The sequence below is a fragment of the Amphiura filiformis genome, chromosome 8 (assembly GCF_039555335.1).
Source record: "Amphiura filiformis chromosome 8, Afil_fr2py, whole genome shotgun sequence".
Classification (NCBI taxonomy): domain Eukaryota; kingdom Metazoa; phylum Echinodermata; class Ophiuroidea; order Amphilepidida; family Amphiuridae; genus Amphiura; species Amphiura filiformis.
Window position 1 is genome coordinate 63,615,696 of NC_092635.1, and position 24,501 is coordinate 63,640,196.

At 38.5% G+C, this 24,501-nt stretch overlaps 1 protein-coding gene across 1 annotated transcript in view; it reads right to left on the reverse strand.

Annotated features, from left to right (window-relative positions):
* Positions 1-24,501, reverse strand: part of LOC140159657 (laminin subunit alpha-1-like) — a 160,638-nt gene that overhangs the window by 57,809 nt on the left and 78,328 nt on the right. The window contains exons 28-34 of the mRNA XM_072183152.1: positions 24,164-24,286; positions 18,777-19,097; positions 17,239-17,388; positions 16,754-16,940; positions 6,654-6,798; positions 2,825-3,069; positions 2,402-2,527 (exon numbers count right to left, since the gene is read on the reverse strand). Of these exons, the coding sequence (XP_072039253.1) occupies positions 2,402-2,527; positions 2,825-3,069; positions 6,654-6,798; positions 16,754-16,940; positions 17,239-17,388; positions 18,777-19,097; positions 24,164-24,286 (1,297 nt within the window). The remainder of the gene's footprint in view (positions 1-2,401; positions 2,528-2,824; positions 3,070-6,653; positions 6,799-16,753; positions 16,941-17,238; positions 17,389-18,776; positions 19,098-24,163; positions 24,287-24,501) is intronic.

Sequence of the window (24,501 nt, forward strand, 5' to 3'; positions counted from 1 at the left end):
AATTATAGGACTTGAATTAATAATTCAGGATGCTTCTGGTGAGATATCACAAGAAAATTCTTAAAATAAAATATTTTGATATTAATCCGCGATGTTATAAGGCCTGCCGATTCCGAGCTGATCAAAGTATAGCATTTATTTCAACAAAAGATCAAAATGAAACCATTATTGGCATCTTTAAGTGTAAATAAGGTTTGCATAATTATGTAACACTCAGTATGCACTGCCCCACAATTACTAGCTAAAGCAACCAATTATGCAATTTATATCACCTCTTACCGGGCAATGTCATATATAAGGCCTGGAGATAATTAAACAGCAGCACCAGTGTTATATAAAAGGGTTATAACAGGGAAATATATGTTAGCCAGTGGTGGTACAAAAGTTACCATAATTGTGTGAAGTCTTCAAACTTCAGTTCATGGTTCTTGTGTGTTGGAGAGAAGGAAATACACCAATAGCGGTAGTGAAGCCAATAGTGCTTGATTGTCTTGTCGACTCAAAGAAGTGTCAGACTGAAATATCTCCATCAACTAACTGTGGTATTTTGCTGGACTAACATAGTGTCAAGTAAAGCAGATATAGCTTGCCCCAGTGATCTCCAACAGAGCTTACATTCAATATAGAAGACCATTTGGAAAACACTAGCATAGTAGCTATGAGAGTGAAAACATAATCTAATATGCCAGTTTTTTGAGTCAATATGTGCAATTTATTGCTATGCCCTTAACACATACTTTCTCTGGGAAGCCACATGGACTACAGTGTACAAGTTGCATTAATGTTTCAGAACCACAAACCATTACAAATATTGAAAATCATTGAAGACAAACAGCATGTCTATCTCATGCATCACATCAGCATGTGCAGCATGCATGCAGGACACAAGCATGCAAGTTGCAAAAGGTTTATAAACTAAATGCTGGGAAATTAACCATTAGAAAAAAAGTATTCTATGCAAACAACCCATGGTGTTGCAGACTGAGTTTCCACAGGGAGATGAAAATGCATTGGGTGGTCCCGCATATATGTGACCCGGCAGCACAAATGAGCCGTAAATTCCCTAAATTGTATTCTGAGTTACGTGTAAAATGTGTACGAAGGTCATATTCATCGGTAACTTAAGCTGGCCCGACATCCGTCTCATTTCGATAGTCAAAATCTAATCAATAATCCAATTGTTGAAGTGGATAATAAGCTTCTACCTTAGATGGCTATAGAACTTTTAATAGCTCTGGTCTTTGTTTGCTTATATTGCTAAATCCTGTTCAAGTGGTGGGTTACCAGGCATTGTATTTTGTACAGGTATGCATAACCAACAATTAACAATGAGAGAACTTTCTTAAACCTCATTGACTTGGGGATAATTTGAAATGACCGCCAATTATGACTGTTTGATATTTATTGCCAACAATGTGGAAAAAGAGACACATGTAAAAACGTAAAAGCTATAATTTTGTTGAAGGAGCAAAGTTTAACAAACCATAACCCCGCTTCTGGATATCGTTTGAAGTCAAATGATATACCATTTTAAGTTTATGATGTTTATTTTTAAACACGAAATAAAACAAAATTGACCGGGGAGGAATTTACGGCTCATTCGCTGTGGACGGTCACATATTGGCATGCGTTATGTGCCTGTCAATTGACCCCCTTTTTTCAGCAAATCTGCCACCCAATTACCCCCTTTTTTCATCAGCTTACACCCAATGACACCCTTTTCTTTAGATATTTACATCAAATGTACAAATTTTACATTTTTGTAGCAATTTTAGCTTCAAAATGGCAGATTGTTGCAAAATTTTGCACATTTTGTCCAGAAAATTATTTTTCACGGTCAACGACACCAAATTTTTAGCGTTTTCACACATGACCCCCATTTTCTTGGACTCGCCACTGAATGACCGCTTTGTTCGACAAAAACTCCACTGATAGAACACTAGTGCCATACTCCAATAGGCACAGGTACGTCACTTTCATATTCAAGTGCCCCACTGTTGTTAATCTCTAGACCACCAGGTGTGGACCCCGGGTTTCGGACTAGAGAGATCGCAAACAAGGAAGTGAAATAGCAACTTTATTTGAAAACCAGTTTAAGCCACTTTTACTGTTGCTAATTTGATCATAAATCGGGGTTATAAATCCTCAAAATAAAGGGTGAAAAAGCAAATAAATGAATTTGTCATCCCCAGCATGGATGCACGAGTAATGCATTGACTGCTGATTTCGGAAGCTTTATCAACACAATGTTTTTCTCTACACTGTGCTTGTGCTATTTTGGACCGTATGGTTGGAAAACCATGGCTCCTTGTCTACTTTTGGAGGTATGTAACCCAAGAACCCGCCTTATTTTGAGGCCTGATCATTATGCTTTCCCCTTTGAAATAGCCTATACCCTTACTTGTAGCCAACTGATTGAGTTCAAGTCCTTGCATTATTAGAGCATCTCGTTCCTTTGCTATCCCAGTCCACAAGGTCTCTGCTTGCAGGAGAGTTTGATTGGCAGTTGTCAATGCATCATCTAGTTCTGAAAACAAATATTTGGGAAATCGTCACTTGTTTGATCAAATAAGAGAGTCTTGGGTGTTTAAGTTTAGTTAGCATAATTATATTAAAGCCATACTGTGTGATTTGATGTACAGCAACGCCCTCAATTTGTCTTGAATTTCTACTCCTTGCATGATTGTAACTTAAAGGCCCAGTGGTAGTCTGAAGTGCTTTAATTACAGTAAAATTTAAGTTTTTTTATGTACACTATAGTTTCTGCAGTTCATAGAATTACTTACAAACTAAATACACAAAATCACAAACCTTTAAAACCTACCTCCTAAATTAGTTGACCTGGATGTGACCTGTGTCCTAAGGTCAATGCTTGATTGCCTTGACGCTGCAGCCTCTTGTTGTATAGTTTCTACAGGACGTTGTGCAAGGGAAGTCTGAGTTGCTGCCAAAGTTGCTGTAGCCGTTTGTGAAGTAGATGTAGCTTCTGACATGACGACTAAGGTTTCTTGATACATCTCAATAGCTTGGACAGCTGTCTGTCCCTCAGCTTGAGCACCTTGGAATATCCTGGTCAAATTAAACATAGTAGGCAGAGTATATGCATAATTGAAAACAGAGATAAAAAGACTAGTTTGCGTCTGACGTCATCCGTCAATCACGGTTTGTTAACAAGTGTATTGATGATGAGTTGCTGAAGGTGGCGGTAAAACCAGGTGCCTTATTGTTATTTTTCCACCTTCAAACACACAAAACATCTCAAAAGTTTTTATAGTAGGAAACATTTTTCCCTAAGGCACTATGTCAACAATGCCTAGAAAAGTTGCTTTTTGCCTTGTAAAATACCTAATTTTTCGCCATTTTTTGCTATTCCTTTTCTCCGATCGGCACCAGATAAATCGACCTTCCTTTTTACGGCACACTAGTACCCAATCAAGGGTCGTAGGAAATTTGATTGGCAGTGACGTCCGATGCAAAATATTTTTTTTATCTCTGTCTTCTATTATAGTTGTTTGGGTTGCAAAACTTATATTAAAATCTATGGTCATAAACCATGGCTTCCCTAATATAACAGTGGGTTAAATTAAGACCTAAAGTGGTTTGTGAGCACTTCATCAGGAGGTCACAGATGTTTGCAGGAAAGAAAAAAAATAATAATAGAACTAAGTCTTATTTGCTGTTTTCGACCTTCGAAGAGAGTAGCTGTTAACTTAGCTAGACATATTTCAACTTACATTTCTATTTGCTGTGCCTGCCCCTCAAGGAGGGTAGCTGTGACTCAGCTAGACCTATTTCGACTTATGTTTCTATTTGCTGTGCCTGCCCCTCAAGGAGGGTAGCTGTGACTCAGCTAGACCTATTTCAACTTACGTTTCTATTTGCTGTGCCTGCCCCTCCAGGAGGGTAGCTGTGACTCAGCTAGACATATTTCAATTTATGTTTCTGTTTGCTGTGCTTGCCCCTCAAGGAGGGTAGCTGTGACTCAGCTAGACCTATTTCAACTTACGTTTCTATTTACTGTGCCTGCCCCTCCAGGAGGGTAGCTGTGACTCAGCTAGACATATTTCAATTTATGTTTCTATTTGCTGTGCCTGCCCCTAAAGGAGGGTAGCTGTGACTCAGCAAGACCTATTTCAACTTACGTTTCTATTTGCTGTGCCTGCCCCTTCAGGAGGGTAGCTGTGACTCAGCTAGACATATTTCAATTTATGTTTCTGTTTGCTGTGCTTGCCCCTCAAGGAGGGTAGCTGTGACTCAGCTAGACCTATTTCAACTTACGTTTCTATTTACTGTGCCTGCCCCTCCAGGAGGGTAGCTGTGACTCAGCTAGACATATTTCAATTTATGTTTCTATTTGCTGTGCCTGCCCCTAAAGGAGGGTAGCTGTGACTCAGCAAGACCTATTTCAACTTACGTTTCTATTTGCTGTGCCTGCCCCTCAAAGAGGGTAGCTGTGACTCAGCTAGACATATTTCAATTTATATTTCTATTTGCTGTGCCTACCCCTCAAGGAGGGTACCTGTGACTCAGCTAGACCTATTTCAACTTACATTTCTATTTGCTGTGCCTGCCCCTCAAAGAGGGTACCTGTGACTCAGATAGACCTATTTCAACTTACGTTTCTATTTGCTGTGCCTGCCCCTCCAGGAGGGTAGCTGTGACTCAGCTAGACATATTTCAATTTATATTTCTATTTGCTGTGCCTACCCCTCAAGGAGGGTAGCTGTGACTCAGCTAGACCTATTTCAACTTACGTTTCTATTTGCTGTGCCTGCCCCTCAAAGAGGGTAGCTGTGACTCAGCTAGACCTATTTCAACTTACATTTCTATTTGCTGTGCCTGCCCCTCAAAGAGGGTAGCTGTGACTCAGCTAGACCTATTTCAACTTACATTTCTATTTGCTGTGCCTGCCCCTCAAGGAGGGTAGCTGTGACTCAGCTAGACCTATTTCAACTTACGATTGCTATTTGCTGTGCCTGCCCCTCAAGGAGGGTAGCTGTGACTCAGCAAGACCTATTTCAACTTACGCTTCTATTTGCTGTGCCTGCCCCTCAAGGAGGGTAGCTGTGACTCAGATAGACCTATTTCAACTTACGTTTCTATTTGCTGTGCCTGCCCCTCAAGGAGGGTAGCTGTGACTCAGCTAGACCTATTTCAACTTACGCTTCTATTTACTGTGCCTGCCCTCAAGGAGGGTAGCTGTGATTCAGCTAGACCTATTTCAACTTACGCTTCTATTTGCTGTGCCTGCCCCTCCAGGAGGGTAGCTGTGACTCAGCTAGGCATATTTCAATTTATGTTTCTATTTGCTGTGCCTGCCCCTAAAGGAGGGTAGCTGTGACTCAGCTAGACCTATTTCAACTTACGTTTCTATTTGCTGTGCCTGCCCCTCCAGGAGGGTAGCTGTGACTCAGCTAGACATATTTCAATTTATATTTCTATTTGCTGTGCCTACCCCTCAAGGAGGGTAGCTGTGACTCAGCTAGACCTATTTCAACTTACGTTTCTATTTGCTGTGCCTGCCCCTCAAAGAGGGTAGCTGTGACTCAGCTAGACCTATTTCAACTTACATTTCTATTTGCTGTGCCTGCCCCTCAAAGAGGGTAGCTGTGACTCAGCTAGACCTATTTCAACTTACATTTCTATTTGCTGTGCCTGCCCTCAAGGAGGGTAGCTGTGACTCAGCTAGACCTATTTCAACTTACTTTTCTATTTGCTGTGCCTGCCCCTCAAGGAGGGTAGCTGTGACTCAGCAAGACCTATTTCAACTTGTGTTTCTATTTGCTGTGCCTGCCCCTCAAGGACGGTAGCTGTTGACTCAGATAGACCTATTTCAACTTACATTTCTATTTGCTGTGCCTGCCCCTCAAGGAGGGTAGCTGTGACTCAGATAGACCTATTTCAACTTACGTTTCTATTTGCTGTGCCTGCCCCTCCAGGAGGGTAACTGTGACTCAGATAGACCTATTTCAACTTACGTTTCTGTTTGCTGTGCTTGCCCCTCAAAGAGGGTAGCTGTGACTCAGCTAGACCTATTTCAACTTACGTTTCTATTTGCTGTGCCTGCCCCTCAAGGAGGGTAGCTGTGACTCAGCTAGACCTATTTCAACTATTTCTATTTGCTCTGCCTGCCCCTCAAGAGGGTAGCAGTGACTCAGCTAGACCTATTTCAATTTACATTTCTATTTGCTGTGCCTGCCCCTCAAGGAGGGTAGCGGTGACTCAGCTAGACCTATTTCAACTTACGTTTCTATTTGCTGTGCCTGCCCCTCAAGGAGGGTAGCTGTGACTCAGCTAGACCTATTTCAACTTACGCTTCTATTTGCTGTGCCTGCCCCTCAAGGGGGGTAGCTGTGACTCAGCTAGACCTATTTCAACTTACGTTTCTGTTTGCTGTGCCTGCCCCTCAAGGAGGGTAGCTGTGACTCAGCTAGACATATTTCAACTTACGTTTCTATTTGCTGTGCCTGCCCCTCAAGGAGGGTAGCTGTGACTCAGCTAGACCTATTTCAACTTACGTTTCTGTTTGCTGTGCCTGCCCTCAAGGAGGGTAGCTGTGACTCAGATAGACCTATTTCAACTTATGTTTCTATTTGCTGTGCCTGCCCCTCAAGGAGGGTAGCTGTGACTCAGCTAGACCTATTTCAACTTACGTTTCTATTTGCTGTGCTTGCCCCTCCAGGACAGTAGCTGTTGACTCAGCTTCTCCAACTCTTGCAGCAGCTGTTGCCATATTGGCTTCTATGGTACTGATAGTATTCCTTGCTGTGGCTTCACCATGGACCCATCCATTGATACCTAAAACAAGAGAACAATAAGAATATGGAGTAATTAGTTAAATAATTAGAATATCACAAGAATCACTTTACAATAAAATCTTTTGGTGCTGTACACAGTCAATCCTAGGGTCGTGCATAATACATAAAACTGTAGGGCAAGCTTTTTGAGATGGCTGAAATGACATTTCCAACAAATTGCATTTTGCAGATTGGTTGAAAGAAACAATGTTTCGGTAATTTACGGACCATTATGTATAGGCCTATACATCATGACATTATTTTCAAAATGATTGCTTTTTATGGTACTGATAGTATTCCTTGCTGTGGCTTCACCATGGACCCATGGAAAGAGCTCTCATTGAAAGAGCTGTCCATGATCAATTATATGAATATATGAGTAATGTAGGACTGTTATCAAATGCTCAATCAGGATTTCGTCCGAATCATTCCACAACAACAACCCTTCTAGATGTGCAAGATTACATTTTAAAGAATATGGATACAGGTTATGCTACAGGCGTTTTATTTATAGACTTAAAGAAAGCATTTGATACTGTAAATCATGATATTCTGATTAGGAAACTTAAACAATATGGGGTATATGGGGATGAATTATTATGGTTTAAATCATACTTAAACAACAGAGAACAAACTGTTAATGTTAACTCAACTCTTTCTGACTTTAGGCCAATTGATATTGGTATTCCTCAGGGCTCAATTTTAGGTCCTTTACTGTTTATCATTTTTGTTAACTGTTTACCTAATGCTGTGTCTGAATGTAAAACTGTAATGTATGCTGATGATACCTCTTTAATGTGTAAAGCTAAAAATGAATCTGATCTTAAAATTCAAATGGAGTCATGTCTAAGTAGGGTAGCTGAATGGTTCAAAATAAACAAACTCACTTTAAATGTTGAAAAGACTAAGTTTATGATCTTTGGTACAAACAAAATGCTTGAAAAGTTCAACAATGTACATTTATTATATAACAACAATGATATTGAAAGAGTAGATGAGTTTAAATATCTAGGTGTAAAATTTGATAGCAAGATGTCTTGGTCAGCTCACGTTGATAATGTTAGTAAAACTATTTCCAAAAGAACTGGTATAATAAAACGTATAAAATATTTCCTTCCATATAAAACCACTGTAATGTTATCAAATGCTCTTGTTATTCCCCACTTTGATTATGGCAGCATGGTCTGGTCAAATTTGAGTGTAGAGTACCATAATAGGCTTCAGGTACTTCATAATAATTTAGCTAGAATAATTCTCTCAGCAGATATAAGGACACCAACTAATGATTTAATGAATACATTGCAGTGGGTTAAACTTGATCAAAGATGGCATAATACTCTATTAATGACTGTTTTCAAATGTTTAAAGAACGAATATCCATCATACTTATCTTCTCAATTTGTTCATGATAACCATAATCATATAACTAGAAATCATACTTCTAATACATTGATTGTTCCAAAATTTAAATCAAATTCAGGTCAACATACTTTTCACGTCAGGGCAGCCTATGCGTGGAATTCTTTGCCACCGACAGTAAGAGCGCAGATGGAAAATATGACTTTAGGCCAATTTCAGTCAAAAATAAAGAAATTTAGGCCTGTCTTTATCTACATTTTGTTCATTTGCTTGCTTATTTTTTGTATAAATATAATTATTGTATTTCTGTATTTTGAATCATGGTATTTATAATTTTCTTGTATTTGATGATACCATTATACTTATTTGTAATACTAGTATATTATGTATGCTATTTTTGTAAATATTGTGTATCGTAATATATTTTGTTGCTATAACATGTATACAATGAGGGCCTGCTTGAAAAGCAGTGCTTGTCACTGAAGCAGTATTACCCTCAATAAAGAAAGAATAAATAATAATAATAATAATGGTGACTTTTATTGTCCAAAATTGACCAATTTTACCACCTGCCAATCCATGTCAACTCCAGGGACGGCAGCACCTCTTAATTTTTTTCTTCTTTTTCTGTGTAGTGGTAGATATTATTGAGAAAGTAAAATGCTGAAAATTTGAGCTTCATACTCCATTTAGTTTCCCTGTGGCAGCAATTTGAAATTTAGGGGGGGTTCAGCATAAAAAATGTGTTTTCCCTTTATACATTTATGGACCTCTAAACATTGTCTTTCGCGTCGTGACACATTTTTTACATCTTTTCACAATACTGCACAGAGGAAATGGGGAACTGTGTAAGAAACTGCTGCCTGTCATGCCTAAGAACCCGATCGTAGCTGATCGTGATTGTGCACTACATCCTTGATGCTAGATAGTCAATGATATTGCTACACACATATGACATGATGTTGCTTAAATTGGCTTTTAATGAAACTTGCAGGGGGTGCAGGGTGATTGACCTTTTCGGTAAATCCCATAAGCCTTTGCGAGTAGACCTGAGATGTCATCATTTGATGTCACGCTGATCTGCGCCGATGCACACATTCATCGAACATGGTTACTACGCATTGCGTAACGTCAAATGACGACATCTCAGGTGTATTTCCAAAGGCTTATGGGATTTACCAAAAAGGTCACCTGGCATGCATAATTGGCTCTCAATTGAAATGGTGAAACGGTGTGTGGTTTTAATTGGCCCTCAATACGAATGTTAGGTTGCCACATGCTGCATACAAAATTGGTTAATCAAGACAGACAATCTTTAGGCTTTCAGTTTGCCTACCGCAATAATTGTGAATTGTAGTATATTGGGAATACGCCCATCCCTACTTATCATAATACGGACCTGATATCGCCCAGGACGTTGCCTTCGACCTTTTGATAATCACTGGACTCTATACCATTCTGGTAAGTCCCACCTAAATACATAATATGAATAGTAAATGGAAATACTTGATAGCACCAGGCAGTCCAGGTACATGTAAAATGAAAATGGGAGGATTGACTTGACCACAAAAAAGAAAGCTTAAGTTAGGGAACCATTTTTTTTAAATGTTAATTCCTAGTTTTGGTGGTACTGACATAAACACAGGACAAAGAATTTGCTACAACTGGTGTAGATATACAGGGGGAAGCAGAACCACCATTTCACACTAGCACAATTTAACATGAACTTGGACTTGAACCCCAGGCCTTTTACTTGTCGGGTGAACACTCTAATAACCACTGAGCTACACAGATGGTAATAGATAAACAGGGCTCAAGTCTGGTAAACAGCACCTTGTAGCTAGCTAAATTTTAGTGTTGGCTAAAATTCAAGAGAAAATTGAATCAGAATGCCAATTTCTTGACAGCTGTTTTGAGGACAATTTGTCATTTTAGTGCTGGTCGGCAAGACCAATAATTCCCTTGAGTGCCGGTCGGTCAGACTGAGTACTGGTTACTGCCGACCAGCGCCGACCACCGTGGCTACAACCCTGGTAAACAGTACAAGCAACACACAACTGCGTACAAGGTCAACTGATACATCTAAATATTTTGTATTGAAGTCAAACATCATAAAAATTAATACCAGATTATGAAGTCTACAACACAAAATAACTTTTATACTTATAAACTTTGACCAACATTAAAAATCACAACATCCATGGCAATAACATGATTGCACTCAAGCATACATAAATTACCAACAATGAACATTAACACTACAAGACCTAAATGGGGCAAGTGTAAAATCCAAGCATGGGAAGGAATGGGCAATTACAATCAAAATACATACACCCCCTATGAAAGGCATGACCTTAATTTTCCATACAGGGAGCATGAATTTCAAATAGGGTTGCTGAATAGGAATCTACTCTCCCTGTGTGGAACATTAAGGTCTCATGTTCCATATGGATTGGAAACTGTGGGTCCAAATACCCAGTCAGGCTTTGCAGGTAGGGGGACACAAGCAGACAGTAGCAGCTGGTATATTGATATACCAAAAGTCAAAATTTTCGGCCGAATTTACCCAAAATTGTCTTAGTTTTTACAAATTTTGGGAAAATTTTGGGAAAATTTTGAAAATTTTGGCTAGATTAAGGAAAAATTGGGCTGTTTTCCGAAAAAATTGAGAAAATTTTGAAAAAAGGCCCCATTCATATACCAAAATAGGCTTTGAAAAAGGGGTCATTGATATACCAGAAGGCTGAACATGCTACCCATGTTTGCGTGCACGCCCCGTATGGTCATTTGTACTGAGTACCCCCGGCTGGCAGGTGGGTGGATACTGATGCTTAGATAATTGGCACCTAAGTACCAGTCATCACAGGTGCCTCCCTCCTCAGAAGTGAAGAAATGTTTCAAAATAGAGTAGAAATAGAATGATATTAAGGGCATATGCGATGCACACTCTTCATGCTCTTTCAATCCAATGGGTCTACTTCCTTCCATTGTTTGAATTATGAATATAATTATTATTATTTCCCCATTTTCTTCCTCTCTCTCTCTACCTACCTCTTTTTTACCTTGTTTTTTTAAAGACATTGATCATTTAGGGGATCCTAACAAGTTCCTTGAGCCCCCTGGCTATGGGCCTGGAATATGTACTGAAATTTTGCATCTATTTTTTATAATTTTCATCACAATTTGAAAACAGGTCTCAAACTAATAACATAAAAATGAAAAATAAACTAAAAATTATTCAGAGCAAAACATGCATACAAACAATGCTTTAATATATCGAAAATTAAGCAACAAAAAATAATTATGAAGATAAATGACCACAGCAATAGAGAAACAATGGGTTATTCCTGTTGAAATACTTACACCCCCTTAGACACAGCCTTAATATTCCCCACAGAAGGTGTAAATGGAGTCAACCATTTAGGTAACTCCATTTGAAATTCACACCCCCTGTGTGGAAGACTAAGGTCATGTCTTCCATAGGGGTGTATGGATATCAGCTGGAATAGCCCAACATACAATGAACAACAGTAAGTACAAGTAGGTGGTGATCACTGATAATGAATGCTCCATCACTCAACCTCAAGTTGATTTATCAAGTCCTGATTTATATCCAGAGCTGAGCGGTGACCTCGTCTTAATGGTTTGTGAAATGTGATGATATTTTTCATGTAGTCCGGAGCCAGATTATGCAGTCTTAAAAACATACAGAAGAACTTTGACATGATTTGTTTTTCAGATGGCAACCAGTGAAATGTGTTTATAGGAAAATTAAATAACTTGTGTTCATTGTAGAACTTTCCCACTGCGTACAGAGCGTAGGATGCAGATGTGAACGCGTGCTATTGCACAAATGTGAATTGGTTAGTTCTGAAAATGTTGCAGCTGCGCCATAACACAAAATTAGCAACTTTCCTATGGTAAGATTGAAACCGTGTGGTGATATGGAAGTTGGAAAACTATGCGAACTGCTTTGTTTTGCAAATGTTTGAGGCGTAAAAGTACTCTCAATGAACTGCTACAAGCATCCTTGGACGATGTAACAATGTATGCAAGATACATTCCACAAAACAAAGCTCATGCCACAAAACAAGACTTGGAAAAGGCTGTTATATGAGATAAACTATGAATTGTCAAATGATACGCCCAGATTTCTGATGGATGAAGATAGAACAATTTCAATGGCTCCTATATAGGAGCACAAAGGAGCACAAATGTGACGTGTCATGTCAAAAGGAGACACTTTTGGGTAGGTTATCAATTTTGAGGTTTTTACATATCTTAAATATAGAGATATTTTGCTCCACAACGCCGCTTTTCCCCAATGAAATCGGACATTCCTAAGCGAAGATATTGAGTTTGTAAGTGATGGTATTATAAAATTTGAAATTGAGATATCGGCCTTTAAAAATATTATTGACTATGTTGAGAATAGGAATTACCTTGAAAAATGTTTCAAAAAATACAAGATACCAGTTATATTCCGGTCTGAAACTATCAGACAATATTTTTAACATTAATAACATCACAAATTCGCAACAAACCCAAATTGTGAAAAAATCACCACCGGGCAGATTTTGGGCTATTTCTCCATTTACGATCCTGCCCAAAAGTGTCTCCTTTTCACATGACACATCACAAATATGTACAAAGTAGTGCTTGACAGACAAGTCATGTGGTGGTCATCATGCTGCAATGAGATATTTTGTTTTTAAATCGTTCAGTTTGAGACGTTTAGTGCCATCCAACAATGAATGTTTGGATCGAGGACAAGATAAAATTGAACATCATCTGCGTTGCATGTGCTACATGATACCATGATGCTGACTGATGCTAGCAACAGTTCAGTAATTCAACATAAGACGAGATTAACGCACACTACAAATGTACTTGTACCGACATAAACAAATAACATTAATACATTTAATACAGACCCGCTGCAATACACAATGTGGTATGCAAAAATGAAATACAAGCATGTACGTGGAATCAATATTTAAAATTTGACTCTTCAATACTTTTAAAAATATACAGGGATATTTTTACAAAATGAGTATCTTTGATACTTGTAGAGTAAGTCACATTTCGTCGGCCGTATCACATACTGACGTATTTGCAAAATACGCATTTCGAGAAAATCAAACTTGAAAATCTCACAATTTTCATTTGCTGCATAATCTTGATTAAAATATTATTGTCGATTAAAACCAGTTTAACAGTAATACAAATATACCATATAATTCACTTATCACTATCAGAGCATAACTTATTCTGCAAAAAATCAATATTAAATAAAATATGTCAGATGTGAAAAGGACTAATGTCAATGTCGCCATTCAAATGACAAATACGTCGTGCAAATATGTCAGTATGTGAAACAGTTGCGCAAATACGTCAGTATGTGAAAAGGACAAAACAGCAATTTTGACAGCATTGACAGAGTCACACAAATACGTTGCGCAAATACGTCAGTATGTGAAACGGCAAATTCTTCAAATTGCAGATGCGATATACAAGTGATGCAGACATTTTAAGGTTTTGTAAATACGACATAATTAAATTAATTAATATCTTACTAATTTTTGGAGTAGAACATAACAAACTAACATACCAATTTTCTCAAAAATGTTAAAAATGTTGAATACGTCAGTATGTGATACGGCCAACGATTTATACCAGTAGTGCCTGGTTCATACTCCACTTCGTGCACACAAATTTTTCGCCGTGATAATCCTTGAGGTAGAATTTTACGATCTGCACGATAAAAAACCCTTCGTGTTGGATTTTTCAGCTCAAGGGAATATTTACCTGCAATAAAAGTTTCTGATTGGCTGATTCCAGGCAAGGTTGAGGCAATGACCATTTTGCAGAAAGTTGTAACCTACTAAGGAAAATGGCCAAACCATCATATATGAGCTGTAATCATTGACACCTCATTGACCACCATGGCGACTTGAAGAGTATAAAGAAAATTTACTTCACCACAAAAATTTGTGTGCGCAAAGTGGAGTATGAATAGGCCTTAGAGCATAGCATAGCATGGCAATATGTTTGCAGATGGGGACAGGGTTGTGCGCATCCAGCATTTAAAGCAATAATGTGTGATTTGCATAAAGAATAGATTCCTATTTAAATGTTTGTTTTCACTGATCACATTATGATTATCCTCTTTTAATTTCGAGCTACATGTAAACAAATGAGGTATAACGAAGAAAATTGCGATTTCATTCCAGCGCCTATATATGAGTGTACTACGCTCGCCGATCGTAACATGTAATACTGCACGGAGCATCGCGCTTGACGTGTGTAACATAAGCTGACATTCACGGGAGATGTTAGCAAGCAGTCGATGGATGACTCTGAATAAAACCGGGTAGACCCGGTTTTAATATAAAAAGTTAAATTTTACGGTTATTAAAGCACTTCAGGCTTAGTCTTTTACGTGGTATTTTAGTACACCACTGGGCATTATAATTATGCAAAAAGTAGAAATCCGAGTAAAATTGAGGGCGTCGCTGTGAAGCAAATCACACATTATGGCTTTAATTAGCATAGCATGGCAATATGTTTACAGATGGGGACAGGGTTGTGCATATCAAGCATTTAATTAGCATAGCATGGCAATATGTTTGCAGATGTGGACAGGGGTGTGCGTATCCAGCATTTAATGGGGACAAGGGTTTGTGTATCTAGCATTTAATGGGGACAAGGGTGTGCGTGATTCAGCATTTAAAAAAAATGCATTTTGAAATCATTAATAGAGTATGACATGAATACAAATTATCAATTTTCATATTAAAAAATATATATATATTTTTTTTTTTTTATTAGGTCAACCATGAATGATCCTAGCATTTAGGTCTAGGTCCACCGACACTAAATTTTTTTATTTTTTTTTCTTTTTCGGGTAGGCCTACTCGGTTACCCGCCCGTAAGGGTGTGTGTATCCAGCATTTAATGGGACAGGGTGTGTGTATCCAGCATTTAATGGGACAGGGGTGTGTGTATCCAGCATTTAATGGGACAGGGGTGTGTGTATCCAGCATTTAATGGGACAGGGGTGTGTGTATCCAGCATTTAATGGGACAGGGTGTGTGTATCCAGCATTTAATGGGACAGGGGTGTGTATCCAGCATTTAATGGGACAGGGGTGTGTGTATCCAGCATTTAATGGGACAGGGGTGTGTGTATCCAGCATTTAATGGGGACAAGGGTGTGTGTATCCAGCATTTAATGGGGACATGGGTGTGTGTATCAAGCATTTAATGGGGACAAGGGTGTGCATATCCAGCATTTAATGGGGACAAGGGTGTGTGTATCCAGCATTTAATGGGGACAGGGGTGTGTGTATCTAGCATTTAATGGGAACAAAGGTGTGTGTATCCAGCATTTAATGTGACAGGGTGTGTGTATCCAGCATTTAATGGGGACAAGGGTGTGTGTATCCAGCATTTAATGGGGACAGGGGTGTGTGTATCTAGCATTTAATGGGAACAAATGTGTGTGTATCCAGCATTTAATGTGACAGGGGTGTGTGTATCCAGCATTTAATGGGACAGGGGTGTGTGTATCCAGCATTTAATGGGGACATGGGTGTGTGTATCAAGCATTTAATGGGGACAAGGGTGTGTGTATCCAGCATTTAATGGGGACAAGGGTGTGTATCCAGCATTTAATTGGGACAAGGGTGTGTGTATCCAGCATTTACTAGGGGCAGGGTGTGTAGGGGTGCATTTGTAACGTACCACATTCAAGCTGTGGAGGTGCATATGTTCTACCACATACCAACTGTGGAGCCTGCTATAATTAAAGACAGAGATAAAAAGAATTTATCGCGTCTGACGTCATCTGTCAATCAAACTCAAGCACAGTTTGTTTACAAATGTTGTGATGATGACTTGCTCAACGTGGCGGTATAATCGGGCGCCTTTATTGTTAATTTTGCACCTTCAAACATACAAATCATCTCAAAAGTTAGGTCTTTATAGTAGGAAACTTTCTTGGTAAGGCACCATGTCAACAATGCCTAGAAAAGCTGCTTTTTGCCTTGTAAAAGTACGTAATTATTCGCCATTTGCTGCTGATCCTTTTCTCCGATCAGCACCAGATAGATCGGTCTTCCTTTTACACGCTATAAAACCTGTGTTAACCAATCAAGGATCGTAATTGACAGTGACATCAGACGCGATAAATTCTTTTTATCTCTGTCTTTCATTATAGCATATGTGGAGTGCCACAGTTGGAGATAATGATATCGTACCACCAGAGGGGGGGTATACCATCTACCATTTTCTGATTTGATGACCTCCACAGTATGGCGGTTGCTTTCAGATTTGTTGTAATGTGGGTGTGTGAATCTCCCTAGTTCAAATACACACACCTCCACACTTGGCAGCATTTACAAGAGGGTGTGTTCAAGGGTGATACCCCTATTCAATGTCAAGTGCCCCCGGATCTTGGACTTATAAGAAGAAAGCCACTATAATCTTTATCAAAGATTTCATCTGTATACCATACATGAAGTGATTAATGTTTTCATTGATGTAACAAAGACATGATAATATATACCAAGGTACATTACACCCAAGTAAACTTACCAAAGGGATTTGGAACAAGCCCTGGGGGAGGATTCCCATCCTGACTACCAACTCGGATGATTTCTGCATCTTCAAAGGCATCATTACCATCCAGGATATCACTCTGTGCCATTCCTAAGATACTGCCTATGGTTTGTAGACCATCAAGGGCCTCTGATACCAGTGTGGTAGAATACGATAGCAGGTCCTGCAACAACAAAGCTCACTTTATATATGTGATCCTTTCTTTGATGAATCAATTTTTCCCTCATGCTTTTTAAATTCCGCAGCAATCCTTGCTTGCTGATACTCATTACTTGCTGAGTAATTGGTCAATATTATCACAATTATTTGTCAATTTATTGATTAAAAAAAATAGCAAGGTTAAACCAAGCATCGATGGTCGATTGAAAGATCAAACAAATTCAGTTATAAAACCTAAGGGCAGATCTAACTTCTTAGTGAGTAATACTCATACTTACAGATGATCACTGAGTAGTACTCACCCTAGTATCATTGAGTAACACATCAATCTCTTCTACACATGCATCAATTTCACTCAATCCTTGCTTGACATCCAGTTCCTGTTGCTCAATATCATTCAGAGTTGTTTCAGCATTGTTGACCAGACCAACCAGTCGATTACATTCTAAAGCCTGGCATAGGAAGTGGAATAAGACTAACACAATTAGAATTAAGGCTATTGAATTACAAAACAGTCACTTGTTAACCCCAAGGGCAATTATACTTAGAGAATAAAGGTATTGTTTTTAGCCCCTGGAGTGCATCTATCGTCTCATATAACACAGGCGACATCATTATATTAAGTAATTTTATGCCAAAAATAATGATGTCGCCCGTGTTATATGAGACGATAGATGTACGACAGCGGCTAAAAACAATACCTTTATTCTCATTCTTAAACACTTCAATTCAAATAAAAATATCACACAAATTTTAATCAAATTAAATCCTACATTTTGCAAGGAATTACCTAGGGCTTAAAATCGATCAGTCCCGTTGCATGCTGTGCACCTCCAATTGGTCCATATAGCGAGTATGCATATTGTGTTGTCGCACATGCGCTGTCCCATGTGATATCGTGTCATATCACACAGGTAAAGCTGGGTAAGAACCAATGAGATTGCAGGAACGTTCTCAAGTGTTTAAGAATTTTCTTTCAAAATCCAGCTGTGTACTACAACCATCCTCTTGCCCCACCGATCAATGTTGGATGTCTTTACTCTTTAGGGTGCATGACCAAAAAACGACTGCCAACATTGATCAGTGAGAATGAGGGGCATATTTGAAGTGTCCATGATAAAGGATTCTATTACCCCCACGACCCATTATTCAAAATCCCGCACTGTGATTTGTTGAAACGCGTCACGTGACAGACCATTAATTAGCGATAAAGTGTCAAGGGCAACAAACTTTATGTTCTTCTATCATCGCACAGCAGAGTGCACAGCACACCTGTTTTTATGTAGGGGATAATGGAATGTCAGGGGTGTGTTATTGTATGTGCATACCTGCGTATAGGGGAGAATGGAATGTTAGGTTGTGTTATTGAAATGTGCATACGCTTTGGCTACGCGTATGCGCTCCACCTTGAGGTAAACAACTTGAAATATTTTGGCAAAAAAATTGATATTTTCTCTTTAAATCACACTATTTTGTGGTAATAGAATAGAAATAAAGGGTGCAGCATTATCCTTTACACGCAAATAATAAGTCAGAGGCAGTAAAACGTAAATAATGGGTGAGGCGAGCCGAACCCATTATTTAAACATTTTACTGCCGAGGTAAAAGGATCATGCATTACCCTTTATTTCTTAATTGGAGGTGGTGTCCCATAACCCAATAACTATCACAAATTGGGCTATTCCAGTTGATACTCATACACCCCTATGAAAGACATGACCTTAATCCTCCACACAGGAGGTGCAAATTTCAAATGGGGTTACCTGAATTGGTGACTCAATTTGAAATCTACACCCCTGTGTGGGAGATTATGGGCATGTCTTAGGGGATGCATTCTTACTTGTTCCATAATACTGTCATGCAATGCCTGCGCCTGACTGGAAACATTCTGACTGCGACTCAGTTCTGCCTGAATAACCCCCTGCTGATCTATAAACGACAACTGTAGAATTGCCTCAACTCGTGGTTCTGCACTAGCATACAGATCACGGGCAATGTTCAGCCATTGCTGTACTACATCTATGCGCTGAAGGATGGTGGTGTTAGCAGCTATAGCGCCCTCGTAAATTCCCTGTGCTTCTATTTGTAACACGGTAATACGCTCAATATGGGTTTCAGTGTCTTGAAGCAATTCCAAGGTTCTGTTAAGAGTAGCTCCAGCCTGCAAATAAAAATGCAGTGTGTTCTGTTTGAGATACAATCACTTTGTGCCAAAATGGCCTCATAGTCAGTGGCACAGTTCTTTAACCCCCTCCATTACACAAGCATAACTCTCACCTCAAGATGTAGGAGTTCTTGTATTGAACATGTTCAAAGATTATTCCATGTACAAATAAAGGGTTCACAGGTTCAAAAAAAAAAGGTTTCTTTTTTACAAAATTAAATTGAATTATTAGTAGTCTATTTTGTTTTACACACCTGGTCCAATTTACAATGTCACACATTCATACACTCTTAGATAGCAAGAACCAATCAGAGCAAGCGTTAGAAAAATCCAAACCATGCATTGATTGTGTACATATGCACGGGCACGCACTCCAAATACTACGCGCAGTGCTTTCGGACGCATTCATTTTTCTTGCGAATTGATGCATTTATATTTGCTTCCAACATTTTTTTAATGATAATTTTGTTATATAAACAGCAAAAATCACATGTTTTCTTCTTGTGTATGAAATAGGTTAATGAACGCATTTTACTTTTTGCTCGAGAAATTAAGACAAAATAATGCACTTGCGCTGATGTTGATGCTTTTAATGCACTCCCCCTTCTGGGCTTGTGCATTAGACATATCAACATCAGCATGCATTATTTTGTCTAATTTCTCTCCCAGTAAGTAATACGTGTTCATTAACCTATAATTGTTGCGTTCAGTCACAACGGCTCATTATGTAAGAAAAGATGCGGTTTGAACTGGTCCATTCTAGTTTTAAAAAATGCAGTAAGCCTGACCTACTTTGTGAAAGTATTAAATTAGCCAAAACAACGATGTGTGACATTATGAATTGCACCCGGTGTGTAAAACAAAACTGGGCTAACAATAACTTTTTTTTATTTTGTAAGAAAAATGTTTTGATCTATTTTAAGAAGTCTTGGGGGAAAGTGTGAACCCTTTTTTGCTGTTAAAGAATTGTGTGCTGACATATGAATAGATCTGAGATCCTAGGAAATATAAAAACATAAATGAAATTTCCTTTCCCCCCTCCTTCATTTTCTAGAACTGCATGCAATATTTTATCTACCATATTACTATAGTTTCTGCTACTATACCAACTATTACCAAAGTACTAAACATCTAAGTGACTAACCCCCCTTAAATAATGGCCATTATTCAAAAACGGGCTATTGTATTACAAATCTGTAAAATGTGTTGGAAGCAGAATTTATGACTCTAAAGGTGGTACTACATCCCCTGATAAATTTTGTGACTAATTTTGCATTTTTCTCAAAAAATAACTACACACTGGTAACAAAAGTTATGTATATTATAGGGGCAAGGAATCCAATTTCAGTGATTCAAGACAAGTGGTTCATTATATATGTTAAGAAATGAGGTACATTCTAGCGGAATCTCTTTTCTTATCATAAATAGCATACCCCTTGTCTTGAGTCACTGAAATTCCAGTGCAGTAACTGGATTTCTTGCCCCTATAATATACATAACTTTTGTTACCAGTGTGTTATTATTTTTTTGAGAAAAACGCAAAATTAGTCACAAATTTATCAAGGGGTGTAGTACCACCTTAATGTATACCAATCCTTTACCAAATATTTAACAAGTTTTGAAACATGCAAAGCTTTGGTATTTATTTGGCTTATTTCATTTGAAATTGCTCATATCCCTGTAGAAGATTTAACCCCATGAGAACTTCCTGCCGATTGGCCAAAATGAAGTTTTCATTATCAATTGGCCCAATCAGCAACATTGTTAGAATAATTTCATCACACATAAAATTGGGATGAATTATTTGCAAACCTCCATTCTAATTGGTGATTTAAGTGAAAATATCATGTAATTAACCAATCAGAGGCTATATTAGATCGGCAGGTAGTGCTGAGGGGGTTAACAAAAGTCTATCACAAGGTGAGTATGAATTTCAAGTTGAATTAGCATAGTAACCAACTCTATTTGAAACTCACCCGCTCTCTGTGGAAGAGTCCGGCTCAATATTTTTTCAGAGGGTGTATGAAATTCAAATGGAGTTGCCCTAATGTATTCATTCCATTTGAAATCTATACTCCCCCTGTCAAATATATTTTCAATATCTTCCACAGGGGTCGTGTTGATTTTAAATGTAATAGCCCTTTACGAACACTATATCAACATGATAAAATCTAACATTCCACTAAAACTTTCAAATCTATGACTGTTATAATACATGCATGTTGTACATTGTATGTTCTATATAAACTGGCCTCAAAAAGAAACTTATATTTTTTCACAAGGTCATATCTTAAAATCCTGTCTATAAAATGAACAAAAATTACACACAGGATTACTTTAATACTCTCCTCTAAACACATGTCAGTAACCAAGCAGTTGTCCAACTGACACAACAGCAAAAGGCACTGTGAATGTGGTCCAGGAAGCTGTTCCGTGTCAGTGTATTTTACTGTTGTGTCAGTTGGACAACTGCTTGGTTACTGACATGTGTTTAGAGTAGAGTATTGAAGTAATCCTGTGTGTAATTTTTGTTATGTACAGGCGAATAATTGGAACCCAGCAAAAGAAATCTGTTGGGCTGTGAATGTGGTCCAGGAAGGTGTTCCATGTCAGTGCATTTTGCTGTTGTGTCAGTTGGACAACTGTTTGGTTACTGACCAGTGTTTAGAGTAGAGTATTGAAGTAATCCTGTGTGCAATGTTAGTACATTTTTATGGAGAGGATTTTAAGATATGACCTTGTGAAAAATTATAAGTTTCTTTTTGAGGCCAGTTTACATGCAACAAATGCAATGAAATGGGTTATATACCGGTCCTGCCGTGCCACTAGTAAATGCTGTCACCTGATTGTGGTGTGGGAGGAAGGAAAAATCATAAATGATAAGAAAAAAAATAACAAAATTGTGCAGTGATTAACTGGGTGTGTGAAAATGCAAATGGCTTGTGCAATGGGTAAATCATTACAAAACATAGTGCACAGAATAAACAAAATGTACAAAATGCAGTAGAACGTGCAAACAAACAGCAACAGACATCTTGGTCAAATATATGGTCAACATGATTCAGAGTCTATACATGGTATTTTCTATTATTTCGACACAATGTTTTTTGACTGGTTCAATTCCCATTCATGTATTCTGCCAGATCCCTGCTCTTCTCATATATGGGGGAACCGTGAAATGGGCGAATAAGCTATCACGTTGTTAAGAAAACAAATGGTTATTTATTTGATTACTTGTGTGTTTTTTTAAATGACAAAGCATATCCAGTGGCGGCGCTTACGGGGGGCAGGGGGCATATTTTTCTTGCCCCCCCAACTTTTGAGGCAAAACCCCCAAAATCACGTAAATTTCCACTTTTTATGCAATTTTCCCACCCCAAATTCACTCTGCCCCCTCCATGCCCCCCCAAAAAAATTCCTGGCGCCGCTTACTGAGCATATCTAGATATTAACAGCAAGTATCTATCATCTTAATAGAAGCTGCTGTCAAGGGATTACTCAAATAGCTATTAACCCCTTGCTTGAAGCGAGCCTGTGGTCTGATAGCAAGGACATATGTGAAGGAAGAACATTCCATATGCAGGCTATAGATGGCAATCAAGATATGTGATGGCTGACAAGGTTGTATCTCTGTATCACAACAACAAGGTCTCATACAGATCTTCTGAGCCGGGGATCTCTGGTGGGTGATAAATTGGTTTAAGGACATATCAGCAGGAAAAACCTCTTATGTGTCATTAGCCCCTGAACATGTTTAAAACAAAAAAAAATGTAACCTGTTGGAAGTTTTATTTTAAACATGTTCGGGGGCCCAAAACCCATAGGTTTTTCCTGCCCAATGACAATATGGTGGTGCAGTGGATTGAATCAGTGGATTGAACCCATGACCTCCTAATTCAAATCCTGATTAAACATGTGGCACTAACTGGTTTAAGGACATATGGTGGTGCAGTGGATTGAACCCATGACTTCCTAATTCAAATCCTGGTTAAAACATGTGGCACTAACTGGTTTAAGGACATATGGTGGTGCAGTGGATTGAACCCATGACTTCCTAATTCAAATCCTGGTTAAAACATGTGGCACTAACTGGTTTAAGGACATATGTGACCGTACACCACGAATGAGCCGTAAATGTCCTCAATTGTATTCTGAGTTACAGTGTAAAATGGGCATGAAGGTCGTATTCATAGGTACTCAATTTGGTGCTATGTGTACCTCATTTAATGAGATACACATAGCACCAAATTGAAATACCTATGAATATGACCTTCATGCCCATTTTACACTGTCACTCAGAATACAGTTGAGGACATTTACGGCTCATTCGTGGTGTACGGTCACATATGGTGGTGCAGTGGATTGAACCCATGACTTCCTAATTCAAATCCTGGTTAAAACATGTGGCACTAACTGGTTTAAGGACATATGTGACCATCCACCACGAAGTGGTAGTAAAGTTGGCCCTAGGTCATTTTCTGTTTATTGCAGATTTTGAAAGATTGCACTTTCAGCTTTAAAATGACACCTCGACCGTATTCATCAGACATCTGGAAGCTAGTGAAGTTATGGTTCATCAAAGGTCAAATTCCTAATATATTTTACATAGAAATCCATACTGTTTTTGATTGTATCTCAAAATGGAAAATGCTGACTTTACGACCAGTTTGTGGTGGATGGGCACATATGGTGGTGCAGTGGATTGAACCCATGACCTCATAATTCAAATCCTGGTTAAAACATGTGGTGCTAACTGGTTTAAGGATATATGGTGGTGCAGTGGATTGAACACATGACCTCCTAATTCAAATCCTAGTCAATATAATGACATGTTCTCTTTCCTATGTTTGCTTGCCCTCCAGTGCAATTTTTGTGGGTGGGTTGGTACGTTTTTTTACATATTTGTATGTGGATCAGTTCCCATCACCAAAGAATAAGTAAAATTTCATATCATATTAAAAAAATTACATGTAGTGTAATATGTGCTACCTTTTCAAACATGCTAATGTGTATGACAACTTTCCAAAACAAAAATGGGTTTTGTTAATAAAATTGTAGCCAACCTGTGTGATAATGCACTCATAGTAATTTTCTGAGAGAGGGCAATTAGTTGGCATCAATGGAACGTCCGGAGGGGTGTCGGATGTACTCCATAAATGTAGAAGTAATAAGATATCTCTAAGCGCCTACGAGAAACACAAACAATCACAGCTTATAATGTTACTAAACAACCTTTATGTTTACAGACACAGATACATGTATTGGCAGACGACATGCCCACCAGACACATACACCCACACCCCCAGAGATGCCAGTCAGTGTGATGCCAGTCAGTGTTGTCAAAAAAATCCTGAAATGGCAAAAATTTCCTGAAAAATATACTTTGCCTATACATTTGTAC